Source organism: Trichosurus vulpecula, chromosome 8 (genome assembly GCF_011100635.1).
Source record: "Trichosurus vulpecula isolate mTriVul1 chromosome 8, mTriVul1.pri, whole genome shotgun sequence".
NCBI lineage: Eukaryota > Metazoa > Chordata > Mammalia > Diprotodontia > Phalangeridae > Trichosurus > Trichosurus vulpecula.
In genome coordinates, this window is record NC_050580.1 from 165,723,477 (window position 1) to 165,740,628 (window position 17,152).

A 17,152-nucleotide genomic window follows, 5' to 3' on the forward strand; every position below is an offset into this window, starting at 1 on the left:
TCTATAAAGCTGTTTGCCAACCTTAAAGTGCTCTTTACGTGTTCGTATCACTGTTACTACTTCTAATCAGGTAGACAGGTGTTTTTCCCTTTTAAATAATGGGAATGTTTGTTAACCTAAACTTTTGTTCATACCAGTAGCGATTCACTATATGCAGCTGGTGGTTTAGTGGGTAGAGTTCCAGACTTGGAGTTAGGGAGACTCATCTTCCTGAGATCAAATCTGGCCTCAGATACTTAGTGGTTGTGTGACCCTGGGCAAGTCACTTAACCCTCTTTGCCTCAGTTTCCTCATTTGTAAAATTAGTAGAGAAGGAAATGGCAAACTATTCCAGGATCTTTGCCGAGAAACCCCCAAATGGGGTCATGGAGAGTCAGAAATGACTAAAATGACTATAACAATAAAATCCAGCTTAGCTTGCTTCATTGTTACTGAGTCACTGTATGGCACAAAAGTGGGTTATGGAGGCTGCAATACTTCATTTTGATTCAATTTAACAAACATTTGGCCAGTGCTTACTGTGCCCTAATATACGACATGAACAAAGATAAACAAATGCAAGATGTATGTGAAATTAATGCAAAATTATTTCTGAAGAGTGAGACCATTAAGAACTGGAGGGAACATAAAAGGTCTTTAAAGAAAATTGGGATTCAAAGAGGCAGAGGCAAAGTGGGACTATGTTCTAGGCATGAGGGATAGATAGTCTATTCCCACAAAAGGAGGCCGGAGATAGAATGCTGTTTTAGGGGAAACATGAGGGTACCCATTTGTCTCAAAAGTGGAATATGTGAGAAGGAATAATGTGAAATAAATCTGGCGATGCAGATAGAAGCTAGATTGCATATGGCTGTGTTGCTATAAGGGTTTAGCGGAGAATGACACATTAAAAAATTAATAGGACTAAAATTATAAAATTATATGTTTAATATACATGAAGAAACTTATGTAAAATGAAAACACTTGTGTATAAATATACACATGCACATGCTTCACTCTGAAAATATAGACTGCATCATTAAAATCTTTGAAAGGAGACCTGTATATATATAAATAATATACATATATATAAATATACAGTACACATTTTAATTGTATGTAGGGAAAATAACACTGATAAGATTAGTTCATACAAGTCAGATTTGGGACAGAATCATGGCCTATGTCTAAAGCAGATCTGAATGTAATTAAAATAAGATATTAGTACTTTCTTGAAATCCTGTTATAACATATTCAATATGTTTTGGAGAACCAAAGAGATTATCTGATAGAATTCATATCCCAACAACAAAATAACCATGTGATATCACATCAGGTGGCTTTTGTCTTCACACCTTTATTTTTTCTCAAAGAGTCATCTTTAGGGGATGGAAACTATTGCTGTCTCTTCTTTGGTTAGCCATTGCAGATTTTCTTATCCTTAAAGAAAAGAGTTTCCCTATTTTGTTAGCAGGCTAATATAAGGAAGAACACTGCATTTCCTTTTTTTAAAAATACTTTGAAGAATAACCTTTCTTTGTAAGTTTTCTAGGTCGGATGGATTTTTTTTTTTCATAAATGAAGGGGTGAAAGAAATGTTACGAAAAAAGATAGAGATATCAGGAGACTCTTTGATTCTAAGCCAAAATTTTAATAGTGTTATTCAAATGGAAGTTGATGTACTTGTGTTTACTTGTTTACAGTAAAAAGGGAAAAAAAATTTTACTGGATATGTTGGCTACAAAAGACATGGATTTGTGTAGCCGAACAGTCTTGTGCTGAGGCAGCTAAGTGGTGCTGTGAATCTGAATTCAAATCTGGCCTTAGATGCTTCCTAGCTGTGCGATCCTGGGCAAATCACTTAACAGCTATCTGCCTCAGTTTCCTCAACTGTAAAATGATCATAATAGCATCTACCTCCCAGGGTTGCTGTGAGGTTAGAATGAGATAATATTTGTAAAGCACTTAGCACAGTGCCTAAAACATAGTAGAAACTTAATAAATGTCTATTCCTCCTCTCCCATGAAATTTTTAACAAGTGCTATTAAATGCTGTGTGATGGAGGGTAAAGGACTTCCCTTAGGGTCAGAAAAACTCAGGTTCAAGACTTGCTTCTGATAGATGCTAGTTGTAAAAACATGAATTAGCCACTTAACTCCACATTCCTCCTCAGTAACTCCTGAGACTAGAAAATTAGAGAGCAGTTACCATCTACATTTATGAAGAGAGTTTCCACATTGGAAGTTCCACATGCCAATGAAATCTGGTCTAAAGCTCTGCCCTGCCAAAAAAATCCTTATAGGAAATATAATTTACTATCAGTGATCATTGACTATGCTTTATCCTGTATCTAGATTTTTCTCATTTTGTATAAAAAGAACAATTCAAAATAAACTTAGTTTTTATTTGAGGACAAGATTAACTTCTGTTGATGCTATCTTTACTCAGCAGGATATGTTATGTGTTTAACATGGCATAGATAATCCAAATGAACCCATAGCTTATGGGATACTATAGTCATCATTAATTCATATTTATTGAGATCTCCCTGAGTGCATGTCATTGTGTCTTACAAAAAGATTTAACTGTTTGTGAGCTACTTTCCACAGAAGAGACATTTGTTGATTTATTCCTTTTTAGGTTCATTCCTTTTTAACTCCAATGAAGGCCCTGCTCTTTTACTTACAAAAATGTGTAGTCTCTAGAGTATAAGTTCTTGACCTTTTATGTGTCATAGACCCCTTTGGTAGTCTAGTAACTAGTAAAACCTCTGGATCACTTCAGAATAATATTTTTAAGTGCATAAAATAAGATAAATGAGATTATAAAGGAAATCTGTTATATTGAAATGGTTCTAAAGATATATGGATGTATTTGTGTGTATAAATACATATAGTATATGTGTAACTCTCTGTATATATGTATATATAGGTATTTTTATATGTTTGTATGTATATATAATTAAGTTCATGGACTCCAGATTAAGAACACTTGCTACACTTGCTCTAGAAGAAGGGCAGAGAAAAGAATAAAGGAAATATTACATATTTTTCCTCCTCTACTCTCAAGTCACAAAGGCAAAGCAACTGGGACAATTCTGTTCCAAGAAAAGTGGTATGAATTCTTTAAATCATATCGACAGAAAATGAAAAAAAGAGATCAGCTGTGATTACATTTATGTACTTACTTCTGCTCCTCCTTTAAACTGAACATACCTATAGTTAGAAACGAAGGTTCTAAGTTTGATAAGTCCAGTGAGAACATAAAACAACATTTAGAAGAGCAAGTTTATTGTGTTCCCTGCTGTTTGTGACTTAAACACTAGGGGGCAGCACTAAAATATTTTATTATTGTTTGTTATTGATTATGCACATACTGTATACTAAGTGCCAGGTTTTATTGTTCCAGAGTATTGAATGTCCCATTGATCTCAGTGGGTAAAGATGTATGTAGAGGAAGGCAGGCATTTCTGGACCATTGTTTCCGCTTTAGTCAGAGGATGCTTTGAAAGACTCAGAAACGTTTTCCCATCCTATATTTGATCTTGTAAGAAATCAGAATAGCACATTAACTTGAAGTGTTATAATTTCTAGCTGCTGCAGACTTTAGAGTTGATAGAAATTTTTTTCACATAGTTCTGTTTTCTTTTCTGGCTCTGTTTCCTAGGCACTTTGGAAAGACATGAAACAGGAGAGAGAGCAAAGGTGATTCTTAATTGTTGTGAAGATTCACAGCTTTTTAAGCCTGAGCCTTTACTTGCAGTTGCTTCAGAAACACACAAGCACAAAACTGCAGATTATAGATTCTCCAGTTCCTCCCAACTTGGCACCTTGTCTTATCCTATTCCTCATGCCGAATCTTCACTTAAGGTAAGTCAAAGCCAGATTGTTGTTTCACAAAGCCAGTCAAAAACTTAAATAAAAAAAATGTAGAGTGATAATAAAACTGATTTAATATATTGACACATAGCCAGAAGAATTCAAAGACTTGACCATGCCCTACATCTCATCATTTCTGCCTAGAGACTTATGGATAACTAATTGAGGAATATCTTCTTATAGTTGACAATGGTATACAGTGTACACTTTCTGAAAAATGAAGTTTTCTTTTCCTGTTTATGATGACTGAGCCAACTTATTGTGAATTCTGTACAATACACAGTTTGAATTCTTCTTAGTTTGGAGAAAGATAAATGTCTAAGTTCCTCACTCTAGCTTTTGCTGTCTTTTAGCAGAAAACATTTATACTTGTTTTTAAGTGTGAATCTTTAAAAACTATAAGAAAAATATAGACCAAGTGATGTCAAACATATTTCTGTTCTTCAGTATATTCTGCATTGATAGGATAAAATTTGGTTCCTATATCTTAGCAATATACACACACACATATACACATATACATACCCAATATACATTCATACATATGTACATACATACACATGCATTCCTAATATCTGTTTCTATCAACATAGGGAGTAGTCAAGCTACTAAGCAGAAATTTTGACTATAACAACTACTCTTCTAAATAATTACCAGTACAGTGAGTTAATTAGCAACTCAGTTAACTTACCTTGGGATACTGGATTTACTTAACTAAGGAAAGTTAAGCAAGGAAGCTCCACACCTTCCAAAAAATAACCAACAAAAGAGAAAAAAGCAAACACTACAATAAGCCAACTCCAGAAAGACACACAAGAAAATGGCAACAACTGTTAAATTTAAAGCTGACTTTCCCCACATTGATGTGGAAATGGACAAGAAAGGAATATAGATAGTCAACCACTAATTTAATCAGAATTTTACTGTGCAAGCAAATTATATGTACCATTGTATTAATATTGTGTCTGTTTTGATAATATTCTAGTTCTTTTATAAGTTTTGTAAGCAAAACATCACTTTGAGATAGGAGAAAATAAGTCTTAAGTCTAAGATGTTACCAATTAATGAAAGAAGGTCAATTAGAATTCTTGGCCTCCTTACTCTTTCTGCCATAGGTATGATATTGTTTCTCCTATATTTGGCCATATGGTAGAAGAGGAGTAATTCTTGCATGTTTCAGTAGAAAAGGCATGGTATTTTGAGTAAGGAAATCTAGGTTCCAATTCTGTTTCTGTCACTTATTACCTTCCTGATCTTGGGCAAATCATTAAACCTATCTAGGCCTTTATTTTCTCATCTATAAAATGAATTAACCAGATGACCTCTATAATCCTTTCTATTTCTATCTCTATGGTCTTCTGCTCTTATGAACACTTAGATAAATAGAAAGTAAGAAGAGTTGTGCAAATAATTTAACAGTGGATCAGTCTCATGCCAGGAATTAGGGGGTCAGTTGTGACCCCACATCCTGGGAAATTTCCCTTGGCTTAGGTCTTCCTTCCTTCCTTCCTTCCCTTCCCTTCCCTCCTTTCCTTCCTTCACTCCTTTCCTTCCTTCCCTCCTATCCTTCCCTCCTTCTTTCCTTCCTAGGAGCTAGATTCAAATCCCACCTCTGCCACTGTGTGATCTGAGGCAAATCATTTAACTCCACTGGGCCTCAGGTTCCTCAACTATAAAATGAGGCAGTAACATTAGATAGCCTCTGAAGTCCCTTCTAAGTGTAGATCTATTATCCTATAAACCTTCAAAAATTTGAAATTTAAACATATTATAGATTTTATTATCCCTTGCTTTATCACAGTTAGTAATAATTGAAAATATATGTCATATTTCATATAGGTTTGCTTCAGTTTTTCTAAGCTACAGAACAGTGGAATGGTACCATCTTCATTTCTCTTAACTCCTTCTTTTCTGGTACCTTCTTTCTTACTGGCAGCTTTTGTACCCAACAAGTACCAGATAAAACTAACTTTCCTTCCTCTGAGTATAGAAAAAATTGCATATCCGAAGATGCCCTATTCTATTAACTCTTTTTTCCCCCTTTTGTAATGTTATTAACTGAAAGCTCTTAAAATTTACGTATCACAATTCCTTAAGTTGAATTATCAGGGATCATATTGCTGTTTCTTTTCTCTATGAATTTTGTAAAATTAGGGACACATCTGAGTTTGCTTGAATCAAGGAATGCATACATAGATGTAGTTTCTTTCTTTCATTAGTGTTGAATGCCCAGAAATGGATTTGGGATTCTGTTCACTTTATTTTTTTTATTTAATTTATTTTCGTTACATTTTAATTCCAAACTGTCTTCCTCCCTCCTCACCCTGCAGAGAAGGCCACCTACACACACACACACACACACACACACACACACACACACACACACACACACACACCCACGGAGACAGACACAAATATATATACACAAATATACATACACACATACATGCATATACACACACATGCATAACATACTATGCATACTTCTATTTATCAGTTTTTTTCTCTGAAAGTGGAGAGCTTCTTTCTTCATAGATCCGTTATAGTTGATGTGACTTTTTAATATTCAAAATAGCTTAGTCATTTACAGTTATTCTTAGTACTATCACTATTATTATGTACAATGTTCCCTTGCTCATTTCATTCTTCATTATTTCATACAAGTCTTTCCATGTTTTTTTTTTAAAAATCAACTAGCTCCTCATTTCTTACAGCACAGTAATATTCCATCACACTCATATACCACAACTTGTTTAGCCATTCTCCAATTGATGGGCATCCCCTCAATTTCCAGTTCTTTGCCACCACAAAGAGAGCTGCTATAAACATTTTAGAACATATAGATTCTGTTCTTTTGCCCTGATCACCTTAGGAAACAGATCTAATAATGGTATTCTGGATCAAAGGATATACACAGTTTTATAACACTGGGCATAATTCCAGATTGCTCCTCAGAATGGTTGAATGAGTTCATAGTTCTACCAAGAGTGTGTTAGTGTCCTACTTTTTCCACATCTCTTCCAACATTTCTTATTTTCCCCTTATATCATTTTAGCCAATCTGATGTGTATGAAATGATTTCTCAAAGTTGTTTAAATTTACATTTCTCTAATCAATAATAATTTAGAATTTTTTTTCATATAACTATACATAGTTTTGATTTCCTCACTGAAAAACTGCCTGTTCATATCCTTTGACCATTTATCAATTGGGCAAGAGTATGTTCATTTTAAAGATATGAAAATGGAATCCCACTCAAGTTCATAAAAGCAATGTGCTCATTATAGGGCTTTTGGAACCACAGTGTATCAGGAAACCACTTGAGGATTTGTAAGGGGCTACTAGCCAAACATAATTTAGCATAAGGGACAGCATATGTAGGAATATAGCAGTGGAACATGTGACATTCTCCTTCCTTTTTAATTTATAGTATTTGGCCTTTATTAAAATATCATATTCGCTTTTCCCTATCAAATCTGAAATGACCCTGGAGAAGACTCAGAACAGAGGGACAAATAGCATGAATAAATTGTTAAGTAGGTTATATGACAAAAAGCTAAAGAATGGGCTTTATATATGCAGAAGGGGAAAAAAAAGCAAAAACTTTGGGAGTAAGGAAGACTTGCTTATATATCAAAATATATGTAAAGGTGATAGTATTATATTAGAGAAGGAAAGTTGTTTTTCTCTTTTTCTACTGAGAAAGCTAATTTTTTTAATTTATTGAGTGTTTTACAGTTAAAAATATATCTTAGAATAACTTCAGGATGTTATAGATGCTACCATTTTATAGATGAGGAAATAGGTTTGAAAAAGTTGTTACTTAGCCATAAGCACAGAATTAGTAAGTGGATGAGTAGTCCTGTGTTTGTTCCATTGATAGCCTCTCCCACAACATATGGCAGAACAGAAATAAAACAACAAAATAAAAGAACAAACAGAGGGAATGAGTTTAGAAATCAGCAATCTTTTTTTTTTTTTTTTTGGCTCAGATCATGACTGAAGTGTTTGCAACCTAATTGCATGGGAGACACAAAATATTTTGCTTTTAAAAGAATTTCTCCAGATTTCTTGTCTACACAGTGAAGAATAAAACAATTATTTTGCAAAAAAAAGAAAATCACCCCATCCTGGGGTGTACTTCCAATGACCCTTTAAAAGTCATTTTCTTTTGAGACTTGTGCTCTCCTAATATTATCTCAGATTCTTGATAGCATATGGGGGCCAGAAGGAGGTAATTGTTGTCCAATCACTTTCATCTGTGCTTGAAGAATTTTTCTGCCTTGCACTTTCATTCAATCATGTGACAGTTGTCATAGAATGAGCATTGAACTTACTAGCTATGCGATATTTGGCACACCACAGTCCCTTTTGTTTTCCTCCAATCAATGAAATGAGAATGAAGCATGAGGTTGTGAATCACACAAAGATTTGTAATCAGCAAGTCTTGCATTCTAATCTCACCTTGGATATTAACATGTAACCCTGGGCAAGTCACATAACCTTTTCAAAACACATTTTCCCCATTTCTAAAATGGAGAAAGTGATCATCCCTTCCCTACGGAGTTATTGTAGAGATGAAAGCTAAGATAATCTATATGAAGTACTTTATAAATCTTAATGTGCTTGGTAAATATGAACTTCAACCATAACTAATTCTACCTGATAGTATTGTTATAATAATCAAATGAGATAGACATATGTATATGTATAATGTATATGTATATGTACGTGTATATGTACATGTATATGTGTACGTATGTGTATATGTGTCAAATACTTGGTAACCATAAGTTACTACACAGTCTAATTGGAAGCTGATATTATTATTGCTTGTTTTTGCCTTTCTTTGTATCTCTAGTACTTAGCACAGTGCTTGGCCTATAGTACATGGCTAATACATGCTAGTTCACTGCCTGACTAACTTACTGACATTACAAAAATTAAGCAACAAAATCCTTTGAGCACTTAATTTTTGCTGAATGTTGCATTAGTTGTTGTGGGTGATTATAAAAGAGTCCGAATGCTGGATCTTCTGTCATTGCCAGTCTAGGCTAAGCATTTCCTTTTAAATCCAGAAAACAAAGAAAATATAGTTAGAAGAAAATATTTTCATTTCAAAATAAAATTATGATAACTACTTATTTTATTTAAATTTATTTAAATTTTTGCACTAGAAGTATAAAAAGTTAGAGTAGTTTTTAAAATTAATTTTTATTAATATTAATATTTTTTCTTTCATTACATGGTATCTCAAGGAAGCTTTTATCTCCTGTTGAAGGGTGATCTCATATGACAAATGGTATATTTTGGAGAGGAAAAAAAAATCAATCAATTGATACAATAAAAAAGTCTGTAAATATGTGTAATGCATAACATGTATAAACTTCCTGCTTCCACGAAGGGGTGGATTGAGGGTATCCTCTCATTTCTCTTTATTCCAAATTCTGTTCGATCTTGATAACTTTGTTACTATGTATGTATGTATATGCATATGTATATATACATACACATTCACATATATGTATATATACATATAAATGCTGTTATTTTTAACAGAAAATATAATTTGGAGACAGTGGCATCTTAATTGTCCCTTTCCCCAAGATTCTATTCCCTCTTCAAAAAAAACAGCCATATTGTCCATAATTTCTGTGGAAATGGCTACTGGGATGTGGATCACACTTACTATAGAGTTACTGAGGTTTGGTTATATTGAGAACTCTGTCTTAAAGGGAACTTCGTGAGGTTCTGACTTGCCTCACATATGATGAAATGCAAAAAAAAAAAAAGTCATATCCTAAGAGTGGATATGAACCTGAGCTCTATGAGGCAAGGCACTATGCTTCACTGAAAATTTTCTCTCTCATTGTGCACTTACTCCAGGGCTCTGTACACAAGAGGTGCTCCACAAATTTTTGATGAATGCATGACTATCAGTTTCCAAGACCATAGTGCTTTGTCCACAAGTTCCTATCTTCTTCCCCTTCTTGTTTAAGCTTATGGCTCATATTTCTTGGATCGACTTAGATTTATCATCTGCTTTGGTAGCCCTTTGGAGAAAAACTTGTGTGTATATACTGGATGCTCCAAAAATCTTAACAGTAGCATTACACCGTAACAGCTTTAAACTGCCCTAAGACTTTTGAGATCCTTTGTATAGCTTTAATCCAGAATGAGGCAACATCTTCATTTCTGGCATATATATATTTAAAGGGCAGGGGAACTTTATTTAGTAGGCATGTATCTGTATTTTTATCACAATATGTAATGCATGCAATGCATATGTATCTATTCTGTATAGACTATATATATATATGCACACAACACATACATATACACACATATATATGTATGTTTCTTAAAGGAAAAGATAATAGATCTGTCTGTCTGTCTATCTTCATCTATCTATGTCTGTTCCTTTGAGTAAGGGATGCATTTGAATTTAGATTGAGTTTTCCAAAGACAACTTGTACTTATCATTGACCTTTAAGTGACCTGAGTGTGAGGTCTAAAGTTCTTTTTGGTGCCATTTGCTGAAAAGTCTTATTAAAGCATTATCCTGCTGAGCATCTTGCAAGGCAGATGGTGCACGAGTAGGCTACTCACATAGAAGCTGATCTTACTATTACCTTATAAACCATCAAAATATAGTTATAGCTGTGTGCATATATGAAGAGATTTTAGAGTAGAAAAATTAGGCAGAAAGAATCATACTGTAACCATAAGGTTTCAGTTTTTCATGTACAGATTGGATATTGAGAAAAAGGAAATTTTGATTTCACTGTAGCAACAGATGTTTAATATTGTAGAGAAATCTGTTGGTTTTTATTTGTTTGTTACATTAGAACATTTGTTTTACTATTGGCACAATGGAGTCAATAATAATAAAATATAATATGTTTTTAAATCATTCATTAAAACATGGCAGTGCTTTGATTCTTAGGATAATATTTTTTTTTGAGGTAGATGGTAGTCATTTTTGCTCATTTCCTTTTTTTTTTTTAGCTTGAAACATATTAGAAGCATGGTTTTCTACAATGGGAAAAATTTTAATGAACCAATTTTATATACTTTTTGCCAAAGCAACTCTCCATGTTGTAAAATGTTTGAACTGATAGAAATTATGGTACTTAGAGGAGATAAAAATGACCACAAAGGTTTTCATATAGTTTTTTTTGGCATTTAAAAATATAAAATAGCCTATATATTTAGGTTCAATGATGTTGAGTCTCTAACCTAATATGTTATTAACAGTATCATGCCTGCTGGCATTTCCAAATATAGGAATAAACATTATCAATTTCTGATTAGAAGGAATTAGTGGCCTTCCAAGTTTTATGGGAGTTTGGGGCCACACCTAAGCATATAATTTCACCAGATATGTTTTAAGTGAAAAATTGCTTGTATAGTTGCTGTGCGTGTACAATTTCAGTCATTTTTGTTTGTTGGGATAGTTTCCTAGTGACAAATGCCACTTTTTACTTCTTGTGGAAAAATACGTGAACATTCTTTTAACCTCTTCCTTATTTCAAAGGATCAAGAAAATAATGAAAAGCAGATTGCAGCTTTGTTTCCGAGACAAGCTCATAGGTCTCAGAGGTAGTGTCAAAAGTCGGGTGTTTTAATGCAACGTTACACGACCAAAACGTCTGCCTATCACAGGGAAACTAGCTGGAATATCCTAGCATGACTTCAAAGACTTTCTTGTATCCAAACATTTGTGGCCATGTAAATCAGAAGTCCAAAAGGAGAATGCTCGTATTTCATGGTGCTCTGCTGTTTTAATTCTTTCATTGTGTTGCACGTGCCAGTGGGGAGTGCCAATAACAGAAGGGCACTGTTCTGACTCGTGTGACAAATGTAGTTAACACAAAGATCCATATTAATGTTGTCAGGTTCCCTTGATGTATTTAAACAGATTTTAATTATTTTCAGCGTCAAAAGGCCTGAAATATATAGCTTAATAGTTCCTCAAAGAAAGCTTACTTAATGTGTGAATGTAAAACCTCTCATAAAAATGAAACTTTTATATTGGCCTTAGTCATTGACATAGGTTATTCATCAAGTCAGCAATTTGTGTGGCAAAGTGCCATTTGAATAGTGTATTGTTAGAATACTTATGGTCCACTTGACAAGGGCTCTTGCTGTAAATAGTGCAATTTGACTCCAGCTGTTAAAGAGTGGCTTTGACAGCAGCCCAATAGAATGGAGATGCTTTACTGCACCACAGAAAAATCAATATTGGGTTCTTGTTCCTAGTAACCTGCTCTTTTCTTTTCTGTAGATTTATACAAGACCATCTAGACTTTATAGGTGGAAGTTTAAATATTATTTTAAAAGTGATTCACTTTTAGTTTCAAATTAAAACTCATGATAAATGGTATAAGAGCAGAGTTTTCAAATGCAGAAGTATTAAATAAAAGGATTTCCCATCTTTGCTTCCTATTTAGTCACAATTACAGTTCAGCATTATATGGGTCCTTGAGCTGGAATGGCTTAGGATTCAGTTTAAAATATGAACTCAAGCATTGTGTGGCTTGTGTATTTAGCCAACACAATTATTCTTTCACTCTGATTTTCTTTCTTTTTTTTTCTTATCAGTTGATCGCTTGTGTCCCTCCCATCAATTCTCCCTATTCCCTTTTATACATGGTAGGGTTCTTTTGTAGCGGTGCCCATAGCAACACCTACAGATGTTGACAGTCTGTAGTGTTATTGCAGGCTTTCCCAAAGCAGACTCTTGCTGCTTTTGAAGAGTTTTCTAGCAGTATTCAGTAATTTGAGGTTGCTATGATACCTGACTGGTAGCAATAGATATTGAATCCCTAGTCTTAATTACGATAGACTACAAACAAGACCTCTTAGTTGATTGGACTTCCCTTGTTGTGCCTTTACAAGCATCATTAAAAATGCAGTGATATGCCAAATAGGAAATGATAAAATAATGTTTTGGGAGTTTGCCTTCAAATCTGATGTTCATTTTTTTTTTTTTAGTGTTATTAGAATTTTTTTTTAATCTATTACTCTTTGACTGGATTTGTGGAAGTCCTTAATTAAGTCTCTCTCTCAACTTTTTATTTTAATTATTTTCCTACCTTTCTTGGCTAGTTAAAAGTCAGTTATATACTGTCTAAGGTAATGCATAGATAGAGTAATTTAAAGACTTGAAAAAGCTAATTTTCCTCTTATGTCTATAAAAAAAAGTATAATTAATGTTCTACAAATTCCAATTTTGTGTTAACTATTTTTAAAGTAATTTTTCCATTACTGATCAGCTTTGTAGTATTGAGTTTGGAGAAGGAATTGTAATTGGAAATTCTGATTCACCTAATATCTTTTTGACCTTTAGAACAGGTTTAAGGTCTTGATATTATTTGTCATTGCTGCTACTCTTTCATAATTTCATTCTGAGAGGGTCTTTTTATTTAATTTTAAAATCCTTTATGTTTTTATTTCAAAAAGTTTTTTAAAACCCAACAAATTGTAAGTATTTTATTTTCCTAAACCTCTAAAGGTCTAATGCTATTTTTTTTTTGCCTAGATAAAAAAGGCCTGTAATGCTTCTGGAATTTCACTAGGGGAGCTGAAGGTTGTTTCATATGTACGTGTACATTCAGAAACACACACACTACTTAGTTAGGAAAGGCTGGAGAGAAATTATTTTTAAATGTTTTCTTTGAAATATGTGGCATGTTCCTAATTATTATCTGTGGTATTCCTCTAGCACAAAAGGTGTGAACAAGAGGTAGAAAGTGTCAGACAGATTGGTCTTTTTATGTATTGTAATCAGTTCCTTTAATAGAAATTATGAATTAAGGTTCTCAGCTGTTTGGCTAGGAACTTCCCTATTATCAGCATTCCTTAGATTTTCAAGGAATATTGAATTATTCGTTCATATCCACAGTACACATGTACCTACTTATGCAGATATGCTGATTATCTTATTTTTATGCTATTTTATTTGACAAAAAACATTTTAGAGTTTTAAGTGCCTGAAAATACACTCCAGGCAAAATGCACCCTGAAAGATCCAAATACATTTACTTATTTACTTTAGTCCAGGTGATTTTCATCATATTATGCAAATCAAAGATATTTAGATCTGGTGGTGCTCAACCACTAGCTAGTTGTCCTAATCCAGTCTAGGTTTTAAAAAAGTAATGGTTTAGTTTTTCCTCTAAAAAAAATTACAACAGCCTAGACAACAATTATTTTCTTCCATTGTGAATGATCTATATTTCTTCCCATTCCCTAGCAAATGAAGGTCTTGATATTTGTAGGAGGAAGATGTGAATGATATTTGTAAGAATAGAAAGTGAAGTTGGTAAAACATCACATATTGAGTCAGATGTAAAGGTTGGTTAGGTGTAGCAGGAGAGAAAAGTGGGAGAATAAAATCTTTCTTCTTGAAAGCTGGTAATATCACTTATTGACTGATTGTACCATCTGGACTCATTTGAAAAGATCCCAATAGTAGCACTACTTTTGTACCAATGACTTATCTTGGAACTGGTCCTAGGAGACCAACATACTCTAGGAAATAACAGGAAGCAAATCTTAAGGAAAAAAAGCATTTATTTTCATGGGATATTTTTCTGTTAATTAAAACACACACACACACACACACACACACACACACACACACACACACACACACACACTTTTCCTTTGTTCTTTGGAAGCAATTTGGCATTAATAGGTCAAGACACACTAAGAAATAGATCCAAGTCATAAGTCAGTCATAAACTCACAAGTAATAAACTCATAAACTTGAGTTTAAAGAAAATGATAGATAATATTCAGAATGCTTCAGACTATAATCAGAATATTTCATTCTATCTTCTAGCTTACATGTGTTTAAAAATATCTGCCTTTCTTTTTAGTAATTACTTTGAAGTCTTTAACGAAATTAATATAAGAAGTCTTTAGATTCAGGACTACATGACTTTGGGCTGGTATTTATATGATAATATCTATCTACAAAGAGGTTGATTTTATGATTCATATAATGAAACTCAGATATGTCTACTTTTGTCTGAGAAATATGCTTAATATCTCTCAAAATAATTTTTTGCTAATAATAACATCACATTTATATAGTACATTAAGGCTGCAAAGTGATTTATTTACGTTATCTTTTTTGATCCTCACAACAACCTTGTGAAGCAGATCTTTTTATTTCTACTTTACAAATGAGGAAACTGAGGCTTGAAAAGGTTAAGGTTATTATTTCATAGTTCATGTCCTCACTTCTCTTGCCTTCATGATTATAAGAACCTCTACAGCTCCTTTCAGCACAGTTTCTATTAATCTATAGGGCTACTATATAAAATTATATCCTTACTTCTAGCCTCTTCCCCACTCCACTTTTTTTTTTAATATTGCTCCCTGTTGCCAAGCAAATAAACTCTAAACTCTTCAAATTTGCATTCTAGACCTTCCAGAACTCATCAGCTCCCTGCCTTTACAAACATATCATGCTCTCTCTACCTAACTGCCACTGCAAGCAAACTATATTATTTTTCATCTTTTGTACACATCTAGAGTTTTTCCACCTCCATATCTTTGTCTATACTGTTCTCCTATGTCTAGTATGCCTATACCCTTTTCTTGTCTTGGCCTTTTCAAATTCTATGGATCCTTCAAATGCCACCTCTCCATGAAGCTTTTCCTTATTCCTTTGGTTGCATTTGATCTTGCCTTCCTTGGACAAAGAGTGCTACTTTTTACATTCCTCATCATATTTTGCATTATGTTTGTTGAAGGGTCACAGTTTAGTTGTTTGTATGTTGTATCTCTTTCCTCTACCTTCATCCTAGATTGAAAGCTTTTTTTTTTTCCATCTTTGTCTATGCCCAGAGGCTTATATGATGCTTTGAACATAATTAATAGCAGTCAAATGATCAGAAAGAGATTACAGGAGACCCCTGTGCTAGTACTGGACACAGGACAGGTTGTTGTTTGGCAAACAATAAATAAATCTATAATGAAAGGTTCTAGAATTTGAGATTTACTCTTGCTTTGGCTCATGAAGGTAATATAATATACTTATATAGGTGAAAATATACTAGTTGTTTAATCAGAAGACAGGGTAAAGGCTCATTTACTCAATGTTGTGGCTCATGAAGGTAATATAATAATATGGGTGAAAATATACTAGTTGTTTAATCAGAAGACAAGGTCAAGGCATGGCCCCCAAATACATCAAATCGAATCAGAACTAGCATTTTTTTGCACTCAGGGCAAGCAGAAAAAATATCCTGATTGCCAGTGGCAAGTACTCTCTTGGTGGTGAGTGGGCACAGAGGGTACCATGCTCACAGAAAAAAATGCAAAAACAAAAACAGTGAACAGCAATGCCAGCATGAGGCCTATTAGGGAGGCCACCATGTAAAGAACGGGAAGACAGCAGAGGGAAACAGGGGGAAACTTTATCCCATTCCAAAATCTGGTCACTAACTATTTTCTTGTGATTTAGGTACTAAACTCTGTTGTTGGTAGATTACAGAAGAATTCAGGTGCTATCAGACACCTGTAAATTTGGTGCCCACAGGCAAGGTACAGATTGTGTCACCTTATTTATATTATTTTTAGTAAATGTCACTTTAGCTCTGATTCTCAATTTCCTCCTTCGTTAACAAGAAAATATTGTTTTTTATGTCTATCTAGGACCATGGAATAACTTGGAGTGAGAAGGGACCTTGGAACTCAACTAGTTCAAACACTTCATTTTCTCTTTATATATTGTATCCTCAGTAGAATTTAAGTTTCTCAAGGGCAGGGACTATTTTTCCTTTTGCTTACCCAAATCTCTAGCACCCAGTTTAAAGCCTTTCACACAGTAGGAGATAAATGTTTGTTTGATTTGTATTTGGTGGAAACTGAGGCCTATTGAAGCTTACATGACTTTCCTATATTACATAGGCAATATATTATAAAGCTGTGACTGGAACCTAAGTCCTCTGGATCCAAGTCAGGTGCTCTTTTTTGATTCATTTTTAAAAAAAATTTAAATGTTCTTTTTATTATTAGGAACTTGATGAATATTTATAAACATGATAATTTCCTGGTTAAAAAAAAGCACAAAAAACAACAGGATTATAGAGGAAACAATGAATCACTATTAAATATAGCTTTAAAAAATATGACAAATTCAGCATAGTAGTTCTTAAAATGTCCTGTTATCTGTATTTACTTCTGAATATTCCTCTGCTCTTTTCTGAGTCTTTTAAAATGTCTTATTGATTCTCTTTTCTTTTTTATATTTTTCTACACTATTATTACTACCCCTC

The 17,152-nt window shown here is 33.6% G+C and overlaps 1 protein-coding gene across 1 annotated transcript in view; it reads left to right on the forward strand.

Annotated features, from left to right (window-relative positions):
• The window catches only part of WDR72 (WD repeat domain 72), a 251,952-nt gene that overhangs the window by 73,199 nt on the left and 161,601 nt on the right, over nucleotides 1-17,152 (forward strand). Inside the window, exon 13 of the mRNA XM_036736044.1 lies at nucleotides 3,646-3,869. Within this exon, the coding sequence (XP_036591939.1) occupies nucleotides 3,646-3,869 (224 nt within the window). The remainder of the gene's footprint in view (nucleotides 1-3,645; nucleotides 3,870-17,152) is intronic.